This window comes from Toxorhynchites rutilus, chromosome 3 (genome assembly GCF_029784135.1).
Source record: "Toxorhynchites rutilus septentrionalis strain SRP chromosome 3, ASM2978413v1, whole genome shotgun sequence".
Classification (NCBI taxonomy): domain Eukaryota; kingdom Metazoa; phylum Arthropoda; class Insecta; order Diptera; family Culicidae; genus Toxorhynchites; species Toxorhynchites rutilus.
In genome coordinates this window covers 28,902,292-28,928,322 of record NC_073746.1, presented here as the reverse complement: position 1 = coordinate 28,928,322, position 26,031 = coordinate 28,902,292, and the positions used below count along the sequence as shown (strand labels likewise).

The window sequence follows — 26,031 nt, the reverse complement described above, 5'->3', positions numbered from 1 at the left end:
CAAATGAAAGAGCTTGCTGAGAAACGCAGAATTTGTCAAATACTATTATCTTGTAATTACAAAATTCGTAATATATGTGAAAAATGTAGAAACTTGTTTGAAGCAAGTGTACGAATAAAAAGATTTTCATTACAATTTGCCAAAAATATACAAATAGTATTGCATAAAGCACTTTTTTTCTTTTTTTTTTGTTACACAACATTAATCCATTATCAACGAATTTCAAAAAAAACATAGCACATAGCTTTAAATATTTAAAAAAGAAATCAAATTATTCGAAATACTTTATTGCACATATTAGATATTCTTTCCCAAATCTGCCAATTACCAAATTCCAAGCTCCAATTTCTCTTGTTTTAAAGAATAAATTTGGAGACCATTCAATCATCCAGCTTTGACGCTTGCCACCATCTGTCTAACAAAATATGTTCATACAAGAGACTTTTGATGCATGAAAGGCATGCACTTACAAACTGGTGCAACATCCCGAACCGTCACGGTACTTGCTTTCATCATAGGACAAAGAACCAATCGAAGGATTTCAACCAATCACCTCAAAAAACCATAACCCGAAAAACCTTCCGAACCAACGCTGCATACATTTCAATCAGTAAATGGCTCACTCTTGAAGCTGATGGAAACCATAATGAACAGTGAACGATAGTCAGCTCCGACATCGCGGGAGAAGCTTTTTCGTTCTGCCAAACCACCCTAAATCGGGATAAAACTGAGCTCCACAACCTGAGGGTTTAGTTAGCCAAAAGAGCGCTGGCGAAATGGAATCAGCGACGACAGCGCGAGCAGCACTGGAGAGACCGAAACACATCCTCCCCCTCACACATACAGCCTCGAGTTGAATCAGATTGCTTTCTGGTAAAAAGCTTTTCTGTGTAGTTTACTACTTCCCATCGACTGAGTCCTCCGTGCTTTTCATTCGAATCGTCATTACTGTAATATGAATGGAAAGCGAGTGATGGTTCACTGAAAAGTGTAGTGCCGTCGGATGATGAAAACCCAGCGCCCAGAAAGGATTCACTAATGCAGTGACTGCACGCGCACTACTAAAAGCGGAACAATCCGCCTATAAGACTCGATTTGTAGCTTGCAGAAAATAGTAGGCAAAACCACAGGATCTGGTTGCAACAGGAGGGCAGAAGAGTTATTGATTTTCATAAGCGCACTCAACACTATCAACTCCACCCGGTAGCGTTCGGCACGGCATATGAAAAAACGGGTTGTGATTCTAAGTTGGTGGTTTTTTTCGCGTGTAGAAGTTGTATGAATGAAAACATAATTACTTTATGTGCTTCATATTTACTTCCCGGGAACGAAACGGCGTTCAGTACTAGCTAGACGAAGTCGGCGCCACCTAGTTGAAGGAAAGCGCCTCGGAGGGAAAATTCGCTTGAAAAGTTTTTCCCCCGTTTTGCACTACAACTTCACTTCATTTCCCCGCACTTACATCGGCGAGGAAGTACTTTTTTCACGCGCAACCTGATTATTGAATTTTCTGCTTAGTGCACAGATAATGCTAAATACAATCTAGGGTCCCATTTATCATGCTTCTTCTTCTTCTTCTTCTTCTTCAATGGCACTAACGTTCCTAGAGGAACTTCGCCGTCTCAGCGTAGTATTACTTGCGTCATTTTTTATTAGTACTTAGTTGAGATTTCTATGCCAAATAACACGCCTTGAATGCATTCTGAATGGCAAGCTCTAGAATACGCGTGACCACAGTGCAAGTCGGAGGAAATTTCTTTGACGAAAAATTCCCCCGACCAGAACGGGAATCGAACCCGAACACCCGGCATGTTAGTTATGACGCTAACCACTCGGCCACGGGAGCACACCATTTATCATGCTACGATATTAAATAATTCCGTCGGAGAAGTGGCTTAGACTCATTCTGATAAGGAAGCAATCGGATTTGATTCTTGAATTCAATCACAGCCTGTTTACATAGCGGATGCAAAGCAGCAAAATTGACAGCGAAACCATGATAGCGAATCAAAGGTTTATTTATTCAGCGGAAAGTACAATTGAGTAGAAGATTCGGTGATTAAGCCGTGGCAAACACAAACACCGATGTTAAAATTAGCATACCCAAACAGAGCAATCCCAACGTTTATCCGTTTCAATCGCGAACACTTACCGGAGCGAATCGCGCTCCGAGCCGCTTCCATCTCGGACCGGGAATGCTGATGCAAATGTTACACAAACAGCAGAAACCACAATCGCGTAACTAAATCAATTTCACTGGAAATCCCACGAAATTAATCCTCCACCCCCTCCTCCTCCCTCACCGGAGAGAGGATCGTCAAAATCAAAAATTCATGTGCCACTCTCAAGCCGTTACATTCGCTGTAACCGCAGCGATTCCGACTGGCGGTTGGGACGCGCCATTATTTGAACAATGTGTACCCATCGAGCTTTGTTACGTCCGCATAACCTACGGATAACAGGCTAACAGGGCACGCACTTTTTCACCAATTCAAATTCCACCGCCTGCTCCCTCACATAATCTACCAGTTCACGTTTAATTTGAGATCATCCCGGCAGTCACCGGTACTCGTGAAATCCTGTCCCTCATTAGAACACGCTCGAATGGAATGTTTTTCCGGGGGCTCATCGCATGCCTCATGTGGGAAGACCTAAAAAAAAGGGTTGTTTTTGGTGAAAAAATTGGCTAATTCTAAGTGGATGTTGTTCTTAATCCACCTACCAATTTTACCTTCCGAAGGTTTATGTTGGGGTATGCTGGTTAAAGCTGGTTAAAAATGGATCATTCGTTCTTCGAGGAGTTCGTTGAAGTAATTTACTCACAACCAGGGTGGCCATAATAAAATCTGTGGTTTTGGTCTCAAAAAAACTTTTTATCTGTGTTTTTCCTCAGAAAATCTGTATCGAAATTTGTATCAACTCTTTGCGGTCGTTTGTCTGCTTTCAACCACCACAGTAAAGAAGTACATTAATGTTATAATTTATGCAACAATGTATCAGTTCACACTTTTTCCAAACGAATTTTAAGGACTTGTGAACTTATTCACGAACCAAAACGGTGCTACTATTAGCAATGTATAACGATACTCAGTATAAACAAAAGTTGTCATCCATGCTTGAGAAAAGGATTAATGGAAAACTCCATGTATAGCGGCACTGTGTGGATGTAAAGAGCATGGTTCTGTATGTTCAAACAGAAAGATAGAAGGCGAAAGTCTAATTATTTTATTGACACATGCGAAAGACATCACGCTAAGAAGAATTATAGCAAATATATTTAAAACACAAACATAAAAACATTGTTTAGTAAAAACTCATCAGAAGTTTACATAAAATAAAGGAACCTTGTTCATCTTTCATAATCTCACAAAGTTAAACATCACTGCCTCATCTCGTGAAAAATTGCGACCAGTACTACAAACATGTAGAAGTTTAATTAAGGGATTTATAAGTTCAATCCTGAAACATAATCTTAGCTTTAGTATCATGCATTGGTATAGTTATTATGAATTTGACGATGTTGATCGTATCCACCTAAAAATGAATGCCAAAATGGCTCTCATTCAGACTGATTCGAATGCTATATTATGAATAAATAAAAATGTAAGGCAAAATCTGTTGGTAAGCGGAAAACCCGAAGAAGGGATGGTCCGATTTTAGCCTCCTGTATTTTGTTGTATTCGTCTCTTCCCGTAGATCAATATAGTGGAGAGAAAATTCGGAAAATTTTCTGAAAATCCTGAAGCAAGCTCGGAAAACTCGGAAAATTGAATTCCCACATGTTCGAAAATTACATCATAATAAGCGTTGTTAATCCATTCGATGTTTGCGCTATCGAAATTGATCTTTGTTCGTAAGTGGAAATGGCGATTTTCAGGCGAAAAATACATTTCCATATCTTGTCTTATATCTATATAAATAAAAATGTAAGGCAAAATCTGTTGGTAAGCGGAAAACCCGAAGAAGGGACGGTCCAATTTTAGCCTCCTATATTTTGTTGTATTCGTCTCTTCCCGTAGATCAATATAGTGGAGAGAAAATTCGGAAAATTTTCTGAAAATCCTGAAGCAAGCTCGGAAAACTCGGAAAATTGAATTCCCACATGTTCGAAAATTACATCATAATAAGCGTTGTTAATCCATTCGATGTTTGCGCTATCGAAATTGATCTTTGTTCGTAAGTGGAAATGGCGATTTTCAGGCGAAATAATACATTTCCATATCTTGTCTTATATCTATATAAATAAAAATGTAAGGCAAAATCTATTGGTAAGCGGAAAACCCGAAGAAGGGATGGTCCGATTTTAGCCCCCTGTATATATGTTGTATTCGCCTCTTCCCGTAGATTAATATAGTGGAGAGAAAATTCAGACGGAATAACGCATTTCTATATCTTCTATCTATATAAACAAAAATGGAAGGCCAAATGTGTTGGTGTGCCCTGAACCCGAGGAAGGAGTGGTCCGATTTGAGCTGTCTTTATTCTGTAATATTCTCTGTATCAAACAGGTATTTCATGCAACGGAGAAACATGTTATTTCCAAATGCTTGAAGAATCTTGAGCGAGAATTGTGTCTGAAAATAATTTTGTATTATAAGGACGAATTTTTGTAGAAGTACTAGACAATTTATAGTAGAAGGAAATTGTAAAGGGTCAAAGGATAATCAATCAATGAAGAGTTCAGTGATTGGACTCACTAACGTTCACTTAGTAAGAAAACGTGAATGTTTGAAAGTATTCAAATCAGAAAATCTATTTTGGGCGGGATGAAGTTCGTCGGGTCAGCTAGTTATGAATAAAATTGGTGAGTTACGAAAAGATATTATTGAGATCAACCCATGACTAATATTGGATCGTTATTTTGAATAATCTGTAAATCTGTATGAAACCCAAAAAAATCTGTAATCTGGATCTGCGGAAGACGATTCGGATGCTTTCATTTGAAAGGTGAGAAAATTTGGTATAGGATGTAGTAGTGGAACAACCAAATTAGTGGATTTTAATAACATTTTGGAAATGAAAACTTAAAAGTTTGTAAATTTTATTGTGTTATTATTAGTTTTAAAAAACGGCGTTCGACGTCTCGTGGCTTCAATTCATACGGCACCCAATGTCCTATCTTTCGGATCATTCCCATTGTGCTTTAACCCTTTTTAAGGCAGAGACGATATATTTACCACCAACAAAAATGTTTATCTTTCTATGTGAGTTATCAAAGGAGTGTTGCACTGGCAACTATGGAGGTATGCCTTATTATTATAAAGAAAAAAAAATGACGTTTGTGTGACATATTTTTTCTTGGCCCCACTATCTGTCAAAAAATTGCGCCAAATTTGAAAGAAAATTTGTTACTCCGTGAATCTTCATATTTTTTATTTGAAAAGAGGTAAGAATCTGTTTTTTAATATGTATTTATGTTTATTCTTCAAGTTGTTTGCTATACCTTCGAAGTTACTATCGTATTTAGATGTGAGAGGACTTTTTACTTGGTGGGAAAAATATTCCCGCTGCCCGTGGCGTGTTATGTACCCTTGTTGAACTAGTTCCTTCTTTTTTCAGATTTTCATGAAAAATGCCGCGCTATATGAATGAAAAAGATGTTGAAAAGAGATTGGAGCAGATTTTCGGCATTCCCGATGATGGCTCAGAAGACGAATTTGAGTCTGATGAGGCAGAAGAGTTCAACTTGAATACAATACAACGGTTACTTGAATCAAATGATGATTCAAGTAACCTTTTACAGAATTCTCCTGCTCATCCAGTAGCGCATTTCAAACAGTTTTTTAGTAATCTAAGTTGATTGTTATTCAGACAAACTTGTATGCGGAGCAGCAAAATATAAAAATTGGCAGCCTGTTGAAAAACACGCATTGAGTGTCTTTTTGGGCATTCTCATTATAATGGGTTATCATATTCTTCCACATATCGATTTATATTGGTCATCGGATCCTGGATTTCTTGTGAATGAAATAGCTGAAGTTATGCCAGTAAATCGCTTCATAAAAATTTTAGAATCTTTGCATTTGAACGATAATAGTCAACAATCAAGTAAAGAAGATGTAAATTTTGATAAATTATATAAAATTCGTCATCTTATATCCTTACTGAGTCAATCATTTCAAAACAATGCCTCTAATTCCTCTTCCCAAAGTATCGATGAGAGCATGATACTATTCAAAGGAAGGTCCAGTTTGAAGAAGTACATGCCGCTGAAGCCCATAAAAAGAGGCTATAAAGTGTGGTGTTGTTGTGATAGTAGCACAGGGTAGTTATATAACTATGAAATTTATACAGGCAAAACAGACCAAGGAACAGAAGAGGGCCTAAGGGCTAATGTCGTAAAAAAATTGTCAAGTAAATTAGTAAAGAAGATTTCAAGACTCATGTTACATTCGATAACTTTTTTTTGCGACTTTTCTCTCATGCAGTACCTGTATGAAAAAAAAAATTATGCCACTGGAACAGTGAGAAGAAATAGAGCAATTTTACCAAACATAATAAAAAATAACACAAATAGAAACGGCAAAAACAAAAGTCTAGATGCATTTCATCCTAGAGTAGAAGTAACTTCTGTACAAAGAGCGCAGAAAAATGGCACCAGGGAGGCTTTACATTGTCCTAGGGTTGTGAAAAGATACACCAATAGTATGGGCGGTTTCGACCAAGTGAAGGGGACGTATGCCGTCGGAAGGAGAAGTAAACGCTGGTGGTTCTGGATATTCTACTTCTTGGGGGATGCAAGTTTGACAAACTCTTTTATTTTATATTCCTTAACATCGAGAGTAGAAAAGCTTACCAACTTAGAATTTCGGGAGGCTGTTGCCAGAGGTTTGATTGGTGTCTATAGCAGCAGAAGTCACACATAGTATGCCCAGAGGTTTATCAAAAAAGTGTAAATGCTGTACCTGAAGAACTGCGGTTTGTAAACATAGGTGATCATATGCCGGCAGAGTTGGAGCAGCACAAAGGTCAAAGATAAGCGTTCAAAAAAAAAATGCAGTAAGTGTAATGCCCCTTTTTGCATTACGCCTTGTTTTGCACAATTTCACAGAAAATAATGTCACACATTTAGCTTGCATGTGGGTCTGTTGATGGGTAGTGGGAATATTTTTACTACCTATTTTCCAAATCTTCTAAAATAATTAGTGTTTTTCTTTTAAGTTTGTTTTTGTTATATGAATAAAAACATGCCAAAAATATAAGCGCAAGTTATTTAATTCCTCTGAATCCTTCTGCCTTATAAAGGGTTAAAAACAAATAAACCACCAAATTGCGATGACTTTCCGCAGCTTTTTTCTTCATATTGAAGTGAAGTAACACTCCCCGCAAAACACTCTCGTTGGTACGAAATTCGACATGATCGAAGTGGCCAAAAACTCTGTTGTAGACGCGCAATGACAGTAGCTTTCCAAAGAATGTCCGGGAATTTGATTCAATGGAATAATAATCATGTTACGTCATCTGTTCTAAAACCGGAGAAACTTACCGGTACACCTAATAGTTTTCAAAGTCATGATTATTCACCTAAAAACAAGAAAAACGTGTTTCTCGTCACTAAGTGGTGTTGGTGGTTACTCATTTTTAATGAATAAAACATTGAAATCGTTGAATGGTACACATTTCAATCTTATTATGCGTGTGATGCAAAAACACCCAAGTGTTCTCCATAATTTGACATTGAAACAGTCAGTCACCAGCACATGGTTGTCCACAATGTGCTTCGTAAATAGCATGGCTATAATAAATCTTTCGTTGATAATCGAACCAATCTTTTTCAGCAATGATTCCGGCGGGCTTACTGACAAGGATATGTCGATGAATTGGACAACAAAATCATTTGGCGTTCGAACACGCTTTTTAACCTTTTCCCTAAATACCAAGATCATTACCTAATATTTCAGGAACGACATCGGTGCGAACTCCAGCGCCTTTTCCCCGTAATCCAAAAGATCACAGAGAAAATATCTCACAAATGTAGCCATATTTACACAAATATCAAAAGTTGCGCATAGCCAAATGTGATCGATAAGGACTCTGGTTTCAATGTTATGTCAGAGTATTCAAGTGTTTAGGAGGATTGCCTTTTATAACTAGATGTGTTTGTACTGGTGACAACAATGCACTATGGTCCAGGAGGTGCATATAAGTGGAAATTAGCATCTAGAGCTCAACAGTGATTCTCTAGACAAAAACTGTCTTCGACAAACTTGTTACATATAATAGAGCGCTTATTTTTATGTTATCAAAAATAGGGTGACCAAAATTTACGATGAAATAAAAAATCTAACTTTCTTATCTTTATAGATAGAGGTAAATATAGTTCGACAATATTGTAGCTCTGGTTATTTTAAGTAACTTTGTGGAACAATATTTCTTTCTATCTTTTCAAATAACCGATATAGCGCTTTTTCTCTAGGTCGAGTTATGGTTACCATGAAAAAAAAGGTTTTTTTTCTCTAACTTTTATATGTAAAATTCTACATCAAAACTGTCTTCGAATGATCTTTAGAGCTTTCCAATCCACGCATTTTACGGTGCAAAACTTGTATGTACCTTAATGCTACTCAAAGTTATTGATGTTTTTTTTCCCCAAAAACACGATCTTTTCATTTGCTTGTCGTTCTTTTTGGGGCGAACATAATAAAACATTATTGATGACATTTTAAAGAGCGCATTTGACTCTACATAAGGTGAAACTTTCAAAAGAGTGTTATCTACAATAAAATATATTTATTGTATAAAAAGAAAAGAGGGGACCGACAAATTATCAAATGCTTCCTGAATAGAAACCGTATAAAGAACAATTCGGGGCTCGACGTGTTATTTTTTAGTAACGTATTGACATATTTTAATGGCGGTGAGTTGATTGATGACATTATTTTACCAAACTATTGTTGTTCCTATTGTTTTATTCAAATTTATTTTTATAATCTTCCGTATGTACATATTAACCTGTTTTAGTTGTTATAATGGAAATGAAGTTCATAGTAATAATTAGAAATCATACAAATAAAAAACTACAAAATCAAATGCTTAGCATTTTCCGGAATCAGAAGATCGGAATACTCTGGTGTTTGTCTATTACTATGAGATAATACTGGATCCGAAGCTGTTACGAAGCCCAGTGCATCAGCAGAAATTTTTTCTGTAATCTCCCGAACACGGTTACACTTCATCCTTTGGCTCAGCTCAGAGCTTCCTTTCATGCCTTCTAGCAGTATTAGAAAAGGTATTTTTTTGAGAAAACCAAGACTTCTTCGAGCCACGTGGCATTTTGCCGTTCAAATCGGGAGCGTGTACGAGCACATTTCGACCACCGTGTTGAGAACTTTAACTTCTCAAATTTCAGGCACTTTCTGGCACTCAAAACACATATATCTTGGCATTTTTCTCGTAATAATTGTATAACGTCTTCTATATTCCATCCACCGAAAACGAAAACAAAAATGTGTCTTCTTTGAACCTACATGTTGAGTGGCTATAAGACTGAACTGAAGTGATGCTGCCTTAAAGTCTACGCTTACTATATGCAATTAAAAATTGCATTTATATGCAAAAACTCATAATTTCAAATTTAATTTACTCAAATACAAAAAATAACACTCTTTTGAAAGTTACACCTTATGTAGAATCAAATGTGCTCTTTAAAATGCCATCAATAATTTTTTATTATGTTTGCCCCAGAAAGAACGACTAGCAAATGAAAAAGTCGTGTTTTTGGGGAAAAAACATCAATAACTTTGAGTAGAATTAAGATACATACAAGTTATGTATCGTAAAATGCGTGGACTGGAAAGCTCTAAAAGTCATTCGAAGACAGTTTTGATGTAGAATTTTACATATAAGAGTTAGAGCAAAAAAACCGTTTTTTTCATGGTAACCCTAACTCAACCTAGAGAAAAAGCGCTATATCGGTTATTTGAAGAGATAGAAAGAAATATTGTTCCACAAAGTTACTTAAAATAACCAGAGCTACAATATTGTCGAACTATGTTTACCTCTATCTATAAAGATAAGAAAGTTAGATTTTTTATTTCATCGACAATTTTGGTCACCCTATTTTTGATAACATAAAAATGAGCGCTCTATTATATGTAACAACTTTGTCGAAGACAGTTTTTGTCTAGAGAATCACTGTCGAGCTCTAGATGCTAATTTCCACTTAAATGCACCTCCTGGGCCATAGTGCAATGGTATGTATGGTTTTGTATGAAAGCACCTGTTCTGACAAATGTTGTTGCTTTTTGCTGTGTCAAATTTGTACAAAACCAGTGGTCAGTTTCATCATTTTATGTTCTTAAAGATAAATAAGAAGTTTGGCATTTTCCGATTATCCTTTGTGACGGAAAAAGTCACAGAAATCTCGATAACCGGATTCAACGAATATTAGTGTCATTTACGGAAGAAGAAACACTTTGCTGGATTATCCTCTGCACAGAAAAAGCTTTATCAGTTTTAGAAAAATGTATGAACTTCGCTCTTTGCGGGCAGAGAAAGTCACAGATTTATGCAAGCTCCTGTAGCTGTTCTCGAAATGAAAATAATATAGAACATCTAAATAGTAGCCCTCGTCTTTGATAGTGTCACTTAAAACTCTCAGACTTCTATAACAAATGATTGGAGGACCTCATTTGTTGGAAAAATTTCTGGAGAATTTTTGTCAAAAGAAGATATGTCTATAATTTTAGTTATTATTCCGGGAAATTTTGACAATTCTTCAGGACTTCAATGAACTTCCTGAGTGTTTTTGGGCAGCAAATCTTTAACCTATAACGAGATATGTAGGTCAAGATCTAAACCACCTAACTTGTTATTTGTCTGTCTGTGTGAAATTCATATACCATTGTAAAATTGTAAGCGTCAGTAAATGCCCCAAAACGAGGGCTCATTACTTCTGCTCCGCTGATACACAATAATCGCGGAACTGATAGCATGAGAGCGGCGCATTTTGCGCCAAGTCAAGGGTAAATTGAGAACCAATTATTACAACGAGTTTTTCTAACGAACCATCTTAGCGTCCAAATTAGCATCGTTAGAACCGACACTACCACTTTCATGCGTGTGCCAATTTCCGCCCTTAATTCTAACCGAGCTCTATCATCATCATCGTCGTGGCTTTCCGATAACCGCCTGCCTTCCTCCGCGCCACACAACAGCTAGGCACGCTAGGAATAACTTGTTGAAATACCAAACGCCACACCACTTGACTTGCAACTTTATCTCTCCCCTCTCGCTAAACATAAGCACCAAACAATGGTTGCGTCGGTGGTTTACCATTTTCCGTTTACTTTCAATCACTCAGCCGAGGAGCCAGGAGACTGAACAAACTCCGACAAGAGTGTCTACTCGAAAAGTCGAATCGAGCAGGCAGAGGACGAAACAACAAAAAATCAATACTTACACACCCATCATCGCTCAGTGCCTGCGAGTGAGTGTGCCAGTACTTAGGTCCGGGTTAGGGCATTCCCAGTGCCGAAGCAAACAACAGTCAACCGGTTGTCGTATAGGGGAAGCGTATTCGGAAATAAAAATCGATTTTATCGACCCAAACCGTGGGAAAAGTAAGGATATTCCACCCAGCAGCACCCCTTCCTCCGCCGCTTGTGTTGCCCTGTAGGCAAGCGTCGACATTGAGGGAGGTCCTTCCCTCGTCGACCTTAATGGGTTATATTTTTATTATAATTAAGAGTGAATTATTGAAATCTGCAGGAGACCAACCTTTCCCTCTGTCGAATCCAATTGATGTTCGCCGAAGGCTCTCTTCTGCCGCCAGCAGTCGGCCCTCCCACTAATCAAGTCGGGGGAGGGCAGTTCAAATGCCGTTGATTGTCGACCTTCACCGACGCAATAACTTGGTTCCTTGGCCACCACCCGGCCTCAGGCGGATGCCACGTCCATTTACGGCTCACCACCAAGAGTTTTCACTTTCGCTTCCATCCACTGTGCAATTATTACTTCACTTAGCAGCAGATGGGACACTGAGAACAAGCTTCTCTTCAATAATTTCAGTAGGTCATTTCACTCTACTTTTATTGACTTTCTTCGGAACTTTCTCTCCATCAACCAACACTGTAAATGATTAGTGCAATTATTTGGTTTTCACCTCCCCCCGCTCACACATCGTCGCACTCCTTCCACTCCGAGCTACGCGTGAAGTCTAGAAACCTCAGACAGGAAAAGTTTTCTTACACCGCGCGCACCGCACTGACTGTGGGAAAATCTATAATTTTCCTTCGGCAGCTTTTCCTCTGCCAACACAAATCACCCAACAGTGGGTCACTATCACTATCACTGCCCTTATCTATGTGCACCCACCCGGCAATTTTACACGCCTCACTCCACCGCAGTGCCAACGAGAATGTCCTGCTATCGACTTCTCTCGCACTGGCCTCTCGTCCTCTCGCTTCGAACCACTCCCACCCCCTTTCGAAGCCTTACTCAGCCTCTCAAGACGACCACAAAGCAAACACCAAATATCAGATATGTACCAGCAAACGGTCACGTGTGGGCAAAACACTACTCGGCACACAGTCAGTTTCTGCGTTCGGCTTCTCCTTCGGGTTGATGGAATGGGTCCTTCCCTAAAAACAAGTTTGCACTCTGTGTGTGGGTAATGGTCCTTCCTGTCTTCTTTGTCACTATGTCACTGATCCCACCAGGTGCGGTCGCAGGCGTACGCAACGGACGACGGCTCGAAAACTACTGGAGAGAACTGGCTTGCGTTACTTTGTGTGGTGCTGCCAGTGGACTAACATCATTCTCTGTCGCGCGATGGAAAACGAGAGCAAAGGGAGCAAGAAAATCGATCAACTGCTCTCGTGAGGACGCAGTTTCATCGAGTGTAATGGGGGTGTGGATGATCCAACCGCGGGTGAGTGGGAGGGAGCCTGCAGATGCACGTGTCTTTGTTTGAGTTCAAGCACTCTACCGAAGAAATCATGAAGGAATGGTTGGAAAATGAAATCGAGAGAGATGATGCACGATAAAGGGAGTATTTATTGTACACGTCTGCCTGTAATGAATGCTTCCGTCGTTTACCAATATTTCGTTGTTTTCGTGTTTTCATTTCGTGTTCATAACAATATCATAACAAATAGTTAAGAAAAAATACTGACTGATTGTGTTAATAAAACTGTGTCAGAACAGAACGAACATCAACATAATTCCAAATTGTAGCTGGGATAAGTGCAAGTACTCTTTCTAATTTCAAAACGATTAATATCACTAGTATCTTGTGGATGAGTAAAAATCCATGTTGTTGGTTGAATAACGAGCGAAATGATTCTTTTCGCCAATGCGACCAACATAGTATTAATCGTGTACACTTATTAATCACCATTTTTACATTAGTCCATAACATCACGATATTTATTGTTGTGCGGTCACAAATGAATCCTAAATTTGTCAATTTATTCGAACATCCGTGCAGTGTATTCAAAAATGGTAATTACAAATTTCCTGAGAAATACATAAGTTACTTCAGTAATCATACTATATAAATATAAAATAGAGGGAACTCACTTTTAGTGATTCGTTACCGCACTATTCTGTACAGCCAGTTTTTACTCGCTGAGATTTTAATCAATCTTCAAATAAACTTCAAATTATAATTCAATATTTTGATTACTAATTCTGAAAATCTACCTGGTAATCGCTCTATCAATAAATGGATAGTTTTAAGTTCTATTCAGCTTCAATTTATACCAATAAGAAATACAATATAAAATAGGTTCAATTTGATCACTCTCGCTATTCACAACCATCTATCCTTTTTATTGTTTATATTTACTACTGTTGACAACTCCATGTCCGGTACGCGGTTAACAGTAGTAGTTGGGGCAGTAGTAGCAGTGATAAACAGCAATTGGGCAGTAGTGGCAACAACACCAGTAGGAGAGTTGTGGTTTGACGGGTCCGTAGACGTGGCGGGATTAACACTCCCCCCCCCCCCCCCGGGATGCGCCGTTAGTCCTTCTGAGGCGTATCCTTAGAGACGCCCACGTCTAGGACGGCTATTTTCACGGCCGGGCGTTCATATATGCCGTGTGCGGTCTGGATGGTAGCCCATCTTACTTGGCCGTCGGCTCCTGGCTTCGTAGCTATAACTCGCCCTTTCGGCCAACAATTCCGTGGAGAGTTAGGGTCCACAATTACGACGATATTCCCGACCTCGATTGGTTTCGCTGGGTCAAACCATTTGGGTCGTCGTGTGATTGACGGTAAGTAATCCCGAAGCCATTGTTTCCAAAACTGATTTGCTAAGGTTTGAGAGTGTTGCCAGCAGTTCCGGAGTGTCGCAGGATTATCGTCTAGAAGGGTCCATGGCTTCAGACCGTTTGACGAACCTAATAAAAAGTGGTTTGGGGTGAGCACCGGGGACTCGTCGTCTTCCAACGGGATGCTGGTCAGTGGTCGAGAGTTCACGATGTTTTCCACTTCTCCAGGACTTCGTAGGAAAGCGGGCCTTTTGGCAGAAGCTTATTGAGGTTTTGTTTGACTGTGCGTATGAGACGTTCCCACGCTCCTCCCATATGTGGAGAAGCTGGTGGATTGAAGTTCCAACTGGTGTGGGGTGTAGTGAATTCGGCAATCAAACGTTGTTGATCTAGATTCGCCAAAACGGCCTTCAACTCTCTGTTAGCACCACGGAAATTAGTACCTTGGTCGCTGTAAATAACTGCCGGTGCACCCCTCCTACCTATTACGTTGCGTAGAGCCATGATGCAGGAATCAGTACTGAGTGTGTGTGCAATTTGCAGATGTATGGCGCGGATGGTGAGACAGGTAGCAATTAGTACCCAACGTTTTTCCGTTTTGCGATTTGCGGAGACCATAATTGGACCGAAATAATCCACCCCCATATGTGTGAACGGACGAGAGCAGGCGGCTAGGCGCGATGGAGGCAGATCACTCATGGCTGGGGGTTGTGGGACTACCCTCTCGTTCATGCATTTCTGGCAGCCTTTGCGGATCGTAGCATATACGGATTTGAGACGAGGAATTCTATATCGCTGGCGAATCTCATTTAGAACAGTGTTGTGGTTTTGGTGGTGGTACTTGTGGTGGTAATGGAGTACTATCAGATGGGTAACGTGATGATTGCGCGGAAGGATGATAGGATTTACTGCGTCGTAGTTGATAAACGAACAGGCACCGGTCCGACCACGGACTCTCAACACGTCGGACTCATCGAGGAAAGGACAGAAGTAGACGATAGAGCTGTTTTTGGGAATCGTATTGCTTTCGGTTTCATTTAGGCGGTTGGCGAAAAGGATTGAAACTTCTTCCGCATACTCGCATTGCTGGGCTAGACGATAGAGAAATTTCTCGGCTCTTATCAACTCTTGCTGTGTTAGCGGTCCACTAGTCCGTTCACTCTTACTGACCATCTTCGAGTTGAATATATATCGAAAAACGTATGCCGTAGTACGTAGCATAGTGGCCCATTTCGAAAAGTTCTGTGGATTTATAATCGGTTCCTCCGTGGGAGCGTGCATGAACACATGCGCTCGCAATTCCGTGTCCGTCACCCCATACTGTGGGGCAGCCGGCCAATAGGCCTTAGGTTTTCGAAGGAATTCCGGTCCTTGAAACCAGCGACTGGATGCACTGAGATCCGGTTGGCGCGACCATTTGGTGCCTTCATCAGCCACGTTCTGTTTTGTTGGAACCCACCGCCACTCTTTCACGTCTGATGTTTCCAGTATCTCACTTACACGGAATGCTACGAACTGGCTGTATCGTCGATGATCGGAGTTTATCCAACAGAGAACGTCTCTCGAATCGGTCCAAAAATAACGCTAGCGGATAATGACTGTGCAACGCTGTTCGCTAAGCGAACTCCTAGAACACTGGATTGCAGCTCTGAGCGTGGTATGGAGAGGAACTTCAGTGGAGCAACCCGTGTTTGGCGCTGACAAAGGCGGTTTCAATGACGTCTCCTTCTTCGAACCTGAGATATATAACGGCGGCGAATCCGTTCTCGCTCGCATCGACGAACGTGTGCATCTGGACCTTGCTGTTTAATGACACGGATACTCTATAACACCTTGGAATTTTGACATTGTTCACCTCTGGTAAAACCTTTAACCAAATTAGCCACTTTTGGAATTGTGGTTCTTCGATGTGGGTGTCCCAGTCAATCGAGGATCTCCAAATCTCCTGCAGAAGTACTTTTAGGTACATGAGAAAGTGTGCAATAAAGCCCAATGGATCGAACATCATCATGAGTGTTCGGAGCACCTCGCGTTTAGTGGGTCGTCGGTGCCCAGAGAGCAGATCCTGGTTGTACCGTGGGGACACCTTGAAAGTGAAGCAGTCCGTAGTAGTATTCCACCAAAGTCCCAATACATTCATTCGCTATCCAACTCTTGACGAGTAAAGTTCAGTGTCGGTATTGTGCGTTGCCACTTTTGCTATTGTGCTATTGGTACGAGTGAATCGTGTACGAGTGAAGGTCATTGCTGTCCGCTTTCGACCTGACCTTTTGTGACGTGGAACGAAGGAACAAAGGAAGCAGCGCTCTTGCAGCGAGCCGGATTGCGGCTGTTGAACTGATTGGGCATAACGGGATCGCCATCGCGTGACTGTCGCAAACGGGATTCATCATCACGTGGCTGTGTAAGCTATTCTTGCGCTATTGTGTTGTCTCCGTAGCGCGTAGCCTCTGTCTCTCCCTGATTAGGGCAGTAGAGCGCATTATTGGAACAACTTATATATTAAGGTACACATATTTATTATTAATATTATTATTCAATTCATTTGTTCATTGTTTGATATTATTATCATAATTTTTTTTTTGCTATTTTTTTAAGATTATTGTTAAAATCAAAAATAATTTAGAAATAAGACAGAAATTTTTGTAAAATGGAGAATAGTGGAGGATCTCCAGAGATGGAGATCTCCGATAATGAATCTCATACAAGATCTGGGAAAAAACATAAACGAGTCCCTCATAAGGAAGATAATTCTTCTGAGGACGAATCCGCTCATCCTACCAAGCCCCCCTCTAAGAAAATTGCAAGCCTCCCTTCTCAACCCACTGTTACTTCCACTCCCCCTCTCCCATCATCGATTTCGCTTCCCCCTTCTGATGCTTCCGATCCAACCCAATCCTCGTCCTCATCCTCATCCTCGTCCTCGTCCTCGTCCTCGTCCTCGTCCTCGTCCTCGTCTTCCCCCTCTGTTGTCACCGCTCCACGTGTCAGAGTTTATCCAGAAGATGCACCTGGAACTGGCCCTTGGGTTGTTTTCCTCCGGCCAAAACCGAAAGGAAAAAACCTTAACGTGATTCAGATCATGAAAGATCTGGCCAGATACACTTCTGTATCTGAAATTCGCAGGGTTAGACCGAACAAATTGCGAGTTGTCGTGAATGAACGGAAACACGCAAACGAGATTGTTGCTGATCAACATTTCACTCTCGAATATCGAACATTTATACCCTCCCATAACGTAGAAATTGAGGGGGTGATAACTGAAACGGGTCTGACGAGCGAACAAATAAAAGCAGAAGGAAAAGGCAAGTTCAAGAAGCTCCCCTCAATGGAAGTGAAAATCTTGGACTGTCGCCAACTCGGGAAACTTTCCGATGATGGGGACCAAACTAAATTTACGCCGTCCGACTCGTTTCGAGTCACCTTTGCTGGTGCCGCCCTCCCTGACTACGTTATGGTGGACAAATTGAGACTACCTGTGCGACTCTTCGTGCCAAAGCCCATGACTTGCAACAAATGCAAGTCAGTTGGTCACACTTCGGATTATTGTGCCAACAAGGAGCGCTGTGCCACTTGCGGAGAGCAACATGAGGGGAAATCCTGCAGTGCGACTGAGCATAAATGTCCATATTGCGAGGGATCCCCACACGAGCTCTCAGTTTGTGAAAATTACAAGAGACAGAAGCGCTCTTTGAAGGAACGCTGGAAACGCACTTTTGCGGATATTTTAAAGGGCGCTTCTCCACTGGCCCAACAACAACCAATCAACACACAAAATGTCTTCGCCACGTTGCCCGTTGAGGAAATAGAAGCGGACACAGCTAACGGGGGCACACCGTTCATTTTCCAAGGGAATCCCCGGCGCAAAAATGTGACCACTCCCAAAGTTCAAGGACAAGCCCCTCCGGTGATACCCCCTGTTAGCATGCCTAAAAAATCGAGTGCAGCGGACAAGAGGACCTCCTGGTTTCCGTGGGAATAATTCACCTTCGAATGGCCCAGCACTCGAGGGGACATCAAAAACCCCAACTGTCCCTATTTTTCCGTCCAGTTCAACTTCCCAATCGGGATTTATAAAGTTGTCTGACCTTTTGGACCAAATCTTCAAGTGTTTTAATGTTTCCGACTCCATCAGAACCCTTGTCATCTCAATGCTTCCAGTATTAAAGACAATTTTGCAACAATTGATGCAAACATGGCCCCTCCTTGCAATGATTATCTCTCTTGATGTCTAATTCAAATAGAGAGGTCGGAGATATCACTGTTTTACAGTGGAATTGTCGTAGTCTTATCCCTAAATTGGATACATTCAAAATTTTAATTCATAACTACAATTGTGATGTTTTTGCTCTGTCCGAAACTTGGCTTTCTTCGCGAGATGATATCTCTTTCCACGATTTTAATATCATACGCTTGGACCGTGATGACAGATACGGAGGGGTGCTATTGGGTATCAATAAGTGCCACTCATTTTTTCGAATTGACCTTCCACCTATTGGAGGGATCGAAGCTGTTGCTTGTCATGCACACATCAGAGGCAAAGACCTCTGTATTGTCAGCTTGTATTGGCCTCCGAGAGCTGCGGTTAGCCGCAATCAACTTGTTGACATGTGCTCACTCCTTCCTGAGCCACGATTGATCTTGGGAGACTTCAACTCTCACGGAACTGCCTGGGGGGAACAGTACGACGACAATCGTTCATTGTTGATATATGACCTTTGTAACAGCTTCAATATGACCGTTTTGAACACTGGGGAAACAACACGTGTACCTAAACCTCCTGCTAACCCAAGTGCTCTTGACCTCTCGCTTTGCTCGAATTCACTATCGTTAGATTGCAAGTGGAATGTAATCCAGGACCCCAACGGCAGTGACCACTTGCCAATCAAAATTTCCATCACCATTGGGTCGAATTCTTCTGAATCTATAAACATGGCATATGTCCTCACAAGACACATTGACTGGAAAAAATATGCGGACGCGATTGCTATAGCCATCAATTCCAGAGATGGTTTACCTCCATTGGAGGAGTATAACTTCATTTCTCGTTTGATCTATGACAGCGCGGTTCGCGCTCAAACGAAACCCATCCCAGGTTCCACCATTTCCCGAAGGCGTCCCAATCTATGGTGGGATAGCCAATGTTCCAAGCTTTATGTAGAAAAATCGAATGCATTTAAAGCTTTTCGGAAACGTGGAACCCCTGAAAATTTTCAAACGTATTTAGCCCTTGAAGATCAATTTAAAAACTTAATCAAAGGGAAAAAACGTGCTTATTGGCGAAATTTCGTGGGAGGTTTGTCACGAGAAACGTCAATGAAAAAATTATGGAAAGTGGCTCGAAACATGAGAAATCGCTCTTCAACGAATGAAAGCGAAGGATATTCACATCGATGGATTTTTAATTTTGCACGGAAGGTTTGTCCTGATTCCGCTCCTGTGCAAAAAATTGTTCGAGATATACCACAAGATAGGTGCGATCTTGATTCCGAGTTTTCGATGGTAGAATTCTCTCTTGCTCTGCTTGCTCTCTCATGTAACAATTCTGCTCCGGGATCGGATAGAATTAAGTTCAACTTGCTGAAAAACCTCCCTGATGTGGCGAAACATCGCTTGTTGAATTTATTCAATCGGTTTCTGGAGAATAATATTGTTCCAGATGATTGGAGACAAGTACGAGTTATAGCTATTCAAAAACCCGGAAAACCCGCGTCCGACTTCAATTCGTACCGCCCAATAGCAATGCTGTCTTGTATACGGAAATTGTTGGAGAAAATGATCTTGTTTCGCCTTGATCGATGGGTTGAAACGAATGGCCTACTCTCAGATACACAATATGGGTTCCGCAGGGGCAAGGCGACGAATGATTGTCTTGCGTTGCTTTCTTCAGAAATTCAAATGGCTTACGCCGAAAAAAAACAAATGGCTTCAGTATTCTTGGACATAAAGGGGGCCTTCGATTCTGTTTCAATAGAGGTTTTGTCGGACAAATTACACTCTCGGGGTCTGCCGCCTCTATTGAATAATATGTTATATAACTTGCTTCGTGAGAAACATTTGAACTTTTCTCACGGAGATTCGGCAGTAAGTCGGGTCTCTTACATGGGCCTCCCCCAGGGCTCATGTTTAAGCCCCCTTTTGTACAACTTCTATGTAAGCGACATCGACAATTGCCTTACACAAAATTGCAGCCTAAGACAACTTGCAGATGATGGAGTGGTGTCTGTCGTAGGATCAAACGAATCCGACCTGCAAGGAACCTTACAAGATACTTTGAACAATTTTTCAGCCTGGGCCATTGGTCTAGGGATCGAATTCTCCACGGAGAAAACAGAGATGATGTTTTTTTCTAGGAAGCATAGACCAGCAAAACCAAAGCTTCAACTTTTGGGTAAACCGATCACTCATGCTATGTCATTCAAGTATCTTGGGGTCTGGTTCGACTCCAAATGTACTTGGGGGGCCCATATTAGGTATCTGAGTAAAAAATGCCAACAAAGAATAAACTTTCTCCGTACAATTACCGGCACCTGGTGGGGAGCCCACCCAGAAGATCTTATAATGTTGTATCGAACAACTATTCTCTCAGTGATGGAGTATGGCAGTTTCTGTTTTCAATCAGCTGCCAAAACACACCTCATTAAACTCGAGCGAATTCAGTATCTTTTTCTCCGTATTGCGTTGGGATGTATGCCCTCAACGCATACCATGAGTCTCGAGGTTTTGGCAGGCGTACTCCCACTAAAAGATCGCTTCAATTTATTATCTCTTCGGTTCTTCATCCGGTGTAAGGTCATGAACCCATTGGTGATCGGAAATTTTGAGCAGCTGATCGAGCTAAATTTTCACTCCGGATTCATGAGTTCATATCATGAATTCATCTCCATGCAGGTTGATCCTTCTTCGTATATTCCCAACCGTGTTTGTTTCCCTGACTACATCAATTCCTCTGTGCATTTTGATCTGTCCATGAAGCAAGATATCCATGGATATTCAGATTACCAACGATCGAGGATCGCTCCAACGATCTTCGATGAAAAGTATGGGGGTATCAATTGTGATAATATGTACTTTACTGATGGGTCCACTATAAACGAGTCCACAGGATTTGGAGTGTTCAACGAATTTTTTAGCACCTCACACAGTCTTCAGAATCCTTGCTCAGTGTATATTGCTTAATTGGCAGCGATATACTGGGCGCTGGACAGCGTCGCCTCACGACCTGTTGAACACTATTACATTGTAACGGATAGTCTTAGCTCTGTCGAAGCTATCCGTTCAGTGAGGCCGGAAAAGCACTCGCCGTACTTCCTTGAGAGAATACGAGAAATTTTGAGTGCTTTATCCAGACGCTGTTATGTCATTACCTTTATCTGGGTCCCTTCACATTGCTCCATTCCGGGTAATGAGAGGGCTGACTCATTAGCAAAGGTAGGTGCAATTGTAGGCGATATTTATCAGCGTCAAATCGCCTTCAATGAATTTTATTCTTTAGTTCGCAAAAATACCATCGCTAACTGGCAACGCAAGTGGAATGAAGATGAATTGGGCCGGTGGTTTCACTCGATTATCCCTAAGGTTAGCCTCAAACCGTGGTTCAAAAGTCTGGACTTGAGTCGGGACTTTATTCGCACCTTCTCCCGACTCATGTCCAATCACTGTTCGTTAGATGCACTACTCTTCCGTTTCAATCTTGCCAGCAGCAATCTCTGCGTTTGTGGCCAAGGTTATCACGACATCGAGCACATTGTTTGGTCGTGCGAGGTGTATCTGGTCGCCAGATCGAATTTAGAAAACTCCCTTCGGACCCGAGGAAGACAGCCCAATGTGCCGGTGAGAGATGTGTTGGCTCGGTTAGACCTTGATTACATGTCCCATATATATGTTTTCCTTAAAGCTATAGATCTTCGTGTGTGATTGTCTCTTCATCCTTATACCCTCCTTTCCTTCCTTCGCGGGTAATTCGTCCCCTTGCTATAAATAGTAGAATAAGTTGAAATGTAAATACACTATAGATATACGAATAGATTTAAGAAATGAGTGTTCATCAACATTGTTACAATTTCCTTATATCCCATCCTTCTCCTAAAAATATGTCACCCTCCTAAACTCGAGTACACCGCGAGTAATCGGTTTTCCACCTTACTAACCATAGATGTAAGAAAATTGTTTATATATATATAGTTTTAAAATTATATTTAAGAATCCTTTAAACTTAAGTAACTGAGCCTGTAAAAATAAACGAATTAAAAAAAAAAAAAAAGTCCCAATACTTTTTCGGTGGCGTTTTCTTCGCCAAATCCGAGGTTCTTTTCGTTAGTCACTTCTTCCTGAACGGAAGCCAGGACAGCTAATGAATTGGATAGCCAATTTCGCATCTCGAATCCTCCTGCGGCGTGGATGCGTTTGACGTCTTGTACTAGCTTAACAGCATCTTCATTTTTTTCGACGCAAGCGAGCATGTCATCAACGTAATGATTTTTCACAATCGCGTTAACAGCTTGCGGGCATTCGTGCTCAAATCGTTTGGCGTTGATGTTTATCACATACTGGGCTGTCGCGGGCGAACAGCAGGCGCCAAACGTCATCACTTTCATAATGTACACATCTGGTGGGTCATTATCCTCGTTTTCTTTCCAGAAGAATAATTGAAAATACTGATCTTCTCGCCTTATCATAATTTGGTGGAACATTTCACGAATGTCCCCGCATACTGCAACTCGAAACTCCCGAAACTGAATCAGAACTGATAAAAGCGATGCCATGTGATCGGGCCCTTTCAGCAGGACTGAGTTCAATGATATTCCTTGAACTGTTGCTGCCGCATCCCAAACCAACCTAAGTTTTCCCGGTTTGTTGGGGTTAAAGACTGGAAATACTGGCAGATACCACTCGCACAGTCGACGGGTTTTCAACTCCTTCTCTGTCAACTTTCGGACGTACCCTTTCTGAACGTACTCGGCCATTTTTTCCCGTATTGTCTTCGCCAAAACATCGTCTTTCTTCATTCGGCGCTCAAGACATTCCCATCTTTTGAGGGCCATCGCTTTGCTGTCGGGACGACGCACGGTGTCGTACTTGAAAAGTAGACCAGATTCGAAGCGGCCTTCTTTAAGAAAAGTCACCGTTTCTAGAATTTTCGTAGCACGTTGGTCATCTACAGAGAGATGTAGCTTATCAGGCTTGAAGATACCCATACTGTCAAGAGTGAAATAGGTTTTCATCGCTGCATGTAAATTTTCATCAGAGCCTTCGTTGCACTCGCACACTTGTACAGCATGGTAATTGATGTGGCTCCCGAAGAGTTGTTTGAACGAGCAGTTCCCGTACACAATCCATCCCAGACGTGTTTTGACGGCTATCGGCTCGAATGGTTTTCCTTCCCGACTCTTGAATGCATGTCCGAGCCGCGCATTATCCAAACCGATCAGAATACGCGGACTTACCTCGGTATAGGATTCGAGAGGAATGCCAGCAAGATGGGTATATCGACTCTGCACATCGGATGCTATCAGAGTTTGTGGTCGTAGTTTTAACTCCTGTATAGTTCGAACACTCGTCAGATGATACTTCTGAGATGTATTTCTCGTAGGAGATATAGCAAGTTCCACCTTGTGAGATTCATTCTCCATTCTTGTAGTTCCACCTGTCCACTTTAAGCAGAGCGTCTTCTGAGAACCTTGAAGTCCCAGCTCTTGCGCAAGAGAATGTTCTATGAGCGTCAGCTCGGAACCATCATCAATAAACGCGTAAGTATGAACCATTTTAGATGGACCATAAAGTACGACGGGTACAATCCGGAACAACACCTCATTTGTCTGGCTTTGGTGAACATTGCAACTTGTGTTCGTAGCGGCATCTGTGTGTGGGAAACTTCTATCGACTTCAATTTTCTCTGCATGGAGTAGAGGATGGTGCAGGTAGCTACACCCATTGACTCCACATTTGCCTTGTTGTCTACACGTACCGTTGTGCTTGCGCAGACATTTACGACACAATTTCGCTTCTCGTATTACTGCCCACTTCGACTCGTAGCTCAGGTCGACGAATCGTTTGCATCTTGTAAGCGATGAACATGAACCTTTGCACGCGACGCACTTGTTTGGCGTGTCTCGTCCATGTGTATGAACCTCATTTGTTGGAAACGAAGGGGATCCGTACCAATTGACGTCAGTTTCGGAATGGAAGTTGATGAATGCGTCTTTCTTGTTGCCTCGGTTACGTGAAATAAAAGTAGTGGTCTGCATAACCGCGCTTGCATCCTCCGCTATACAATATAGCCAGGAACTAAAATCCGTAAGATTCGGGGCCGGATTATCTCGAGAATACTTCGCCCAATCCAATCGCAATGTTGGTGGTAGCCTATCCACTAATTCAAACTTGAGCGAAGCGTTGTACACGAAGTCCTGTACTCCACATGCTTCTATTGTTGCTACCAAATTTTCGACGGTTAGTGCGAAGGTCACCAATGTCTCTAGTCGATCGATCTCCGGGGATGGTAGGGAGCGAATTTTTCTAATCGCTGCTTGGACGATTGTTTCTGGTCTGCCATATAGCATTTTCAATGTGGAAAGAACGCCAGATACATTCGAAGGATGGAGTAATCGACATCTGACAGCCTCCAATGCCTTTCCCTTTAGGCACTTGCGTAGTCGCAGCATGTTTTCCTCATTACTAAAACCGCACATCTGGGTAGATGACGCGTACATCGAGAAGAACAATGGCCAGTCTTCGGGGTTTCCAGCGAACTCAGGCAGGTCTTTGGAAATTGCTTGTCTCGCAGCCAGTTGGCTTCGATTGAGGATACATATTGTTTCCTCTGCAAGTGCGGTTGCTGGAGGAGGCACCAGAACACGCTCAGTCAGAAGATTTGGTATACGAGATGTCTGCGGTAGGAGAGTTGTGGTTTGACGGGTCCGTAGACGTGGCGGGATTAACATTTATATTGATAAGAAACGAGTTATTAGAAATCATGACCATTTTCATATTTTCTGTTGTTTCCTGAAATATCTACATATTCTAGAAATTTGGAAAATAAATCAAACCATTTTTTTCATTTTTCTTTCAGACATTCAAGAACATACCCCGGAAGAGACTTTTCGAAAACCCAATTATATACCGAATTAAAGCCATTTGAGCAATACGGTATCTAATCTAGTACGGCCTTGACACAATACTTCAAACGCGTTTTTCCCGAAACTAGTTTTTTTTTAAATTGGCTTACACGAAATCTCAAGTTCCCTATATCCGATTCATTCCAAATTTGATGTGAACAAATCTTTAAACATCTCTCTATCGCATAAAAATTACAATTTTTTAATTTCACTATTTAAAAAAAATAGAAATTGTTATAAGAAATGTGCAACGAGCCATTCATTTTTTCAAACGGCAGTCATTTTGTAAAAAAAATGGACTTAACCGAGGTTCATGCGATAGCGGTACCTTCACTGATTGATAATCTGTTCGATTTTATTGTCTAGGATAACCAGAAGGACTGGAATTGTGTACGCCATGGCACTACTTTTTTTAACCCCCTCACTACACAATAACTTGTAACTATTCTGATTTGGATTATTTTGTTCCCTTTAGTTCTTGTTGTATTGTTAAAAAATAAAGAAACAAGTAATGATATAATGTATAGTAAAACTATTATTTGCTTTATTTGTTCAGAACTTGTAAAAACGTTCGGAATTGGTGCATCTACACTAGAACAGACCCCTAATGGAGAAGCTTGGTAGACGAAAAACCCATCAATAGGTAACGGATGATGAATGAAATTTGTACACAAACCTACTCAAATATCCAAAACAAGCAC

At 41.2% G+C, this 26,031-nt stretch overlaps 2 protein-coding genes across 5 annotated transcripts in view; both read right to left on the bottom strand.

Annotated features, from left to right (window-relative positions):
- The window catches only part of LOC129775505 (potassium voltage-gated channel protein Shaw-like), a 410,947-nt gene extending 398,260 nt beyond the window's left edge, over nucleotides 1-12,687 (bottom strand). For 3 of the 4 annotated variants that reach the window (XR_008742971.1, XM_055780317.1, XM_055780319.1), the window contains exon 1: nucleotides 11,719-12,687. The gene's annotated coding sequence lies outside the window, so the exon portion shown is untranslated. The remainder of the gene's footprint in view (nucleotides 1-11,718) is intronic. The other variant, XM_055780318.1, reaches the window with a different exon arrangement.
- Nucleotides 12,688-14,420: 1,733 nt separating this feature from the next.
- On the bottom strand, nucleotides 14,421-25,156 carry LOC129772974 (uncharacterized). Its single transcript, XM_055776518.1, has 3 exons — nucleotides 22,490-25,156; nucleotides 15,953-16,302; nucleotides 14,421-15,735 (listed from the first exon to the last, which is right to left on the bottom strand). The coding sequence occupies exons 1-3, from the start codon at nucleotides 25,154-25,156 to the stop codon at nucleotides 14,421-14,423; spliced, it is 4,332 nt and encodes a 1,443-aa protein (XP_055632493.1).
- Nucleotides 25,157-26,031: the final 875 nt, after the last annotated feature.

Coding starts and splice junctions, on each gene's coding strand:
- LOC129772974 (XM_055776518.1), bottom strand. CDS start 25,156: ATGTTAATCCCGCCACGTCTACGGACCCGTCAAACCACAACTCTCCTA. Junction 16,303..22,489: donor AAGAAAACGCCACCGAAAAA/GTATTGGGACTT, acceptor TTCACTTTCAAG/GTGTCCCCACGGTACAACCA. Junction 15,736..15,952: donor GCCGCCGTTATATATCTCAG/GTTCGAAGAAGG, acceptor TCGACGATACAG/CCAGTTCGTAGCATTCCGTG.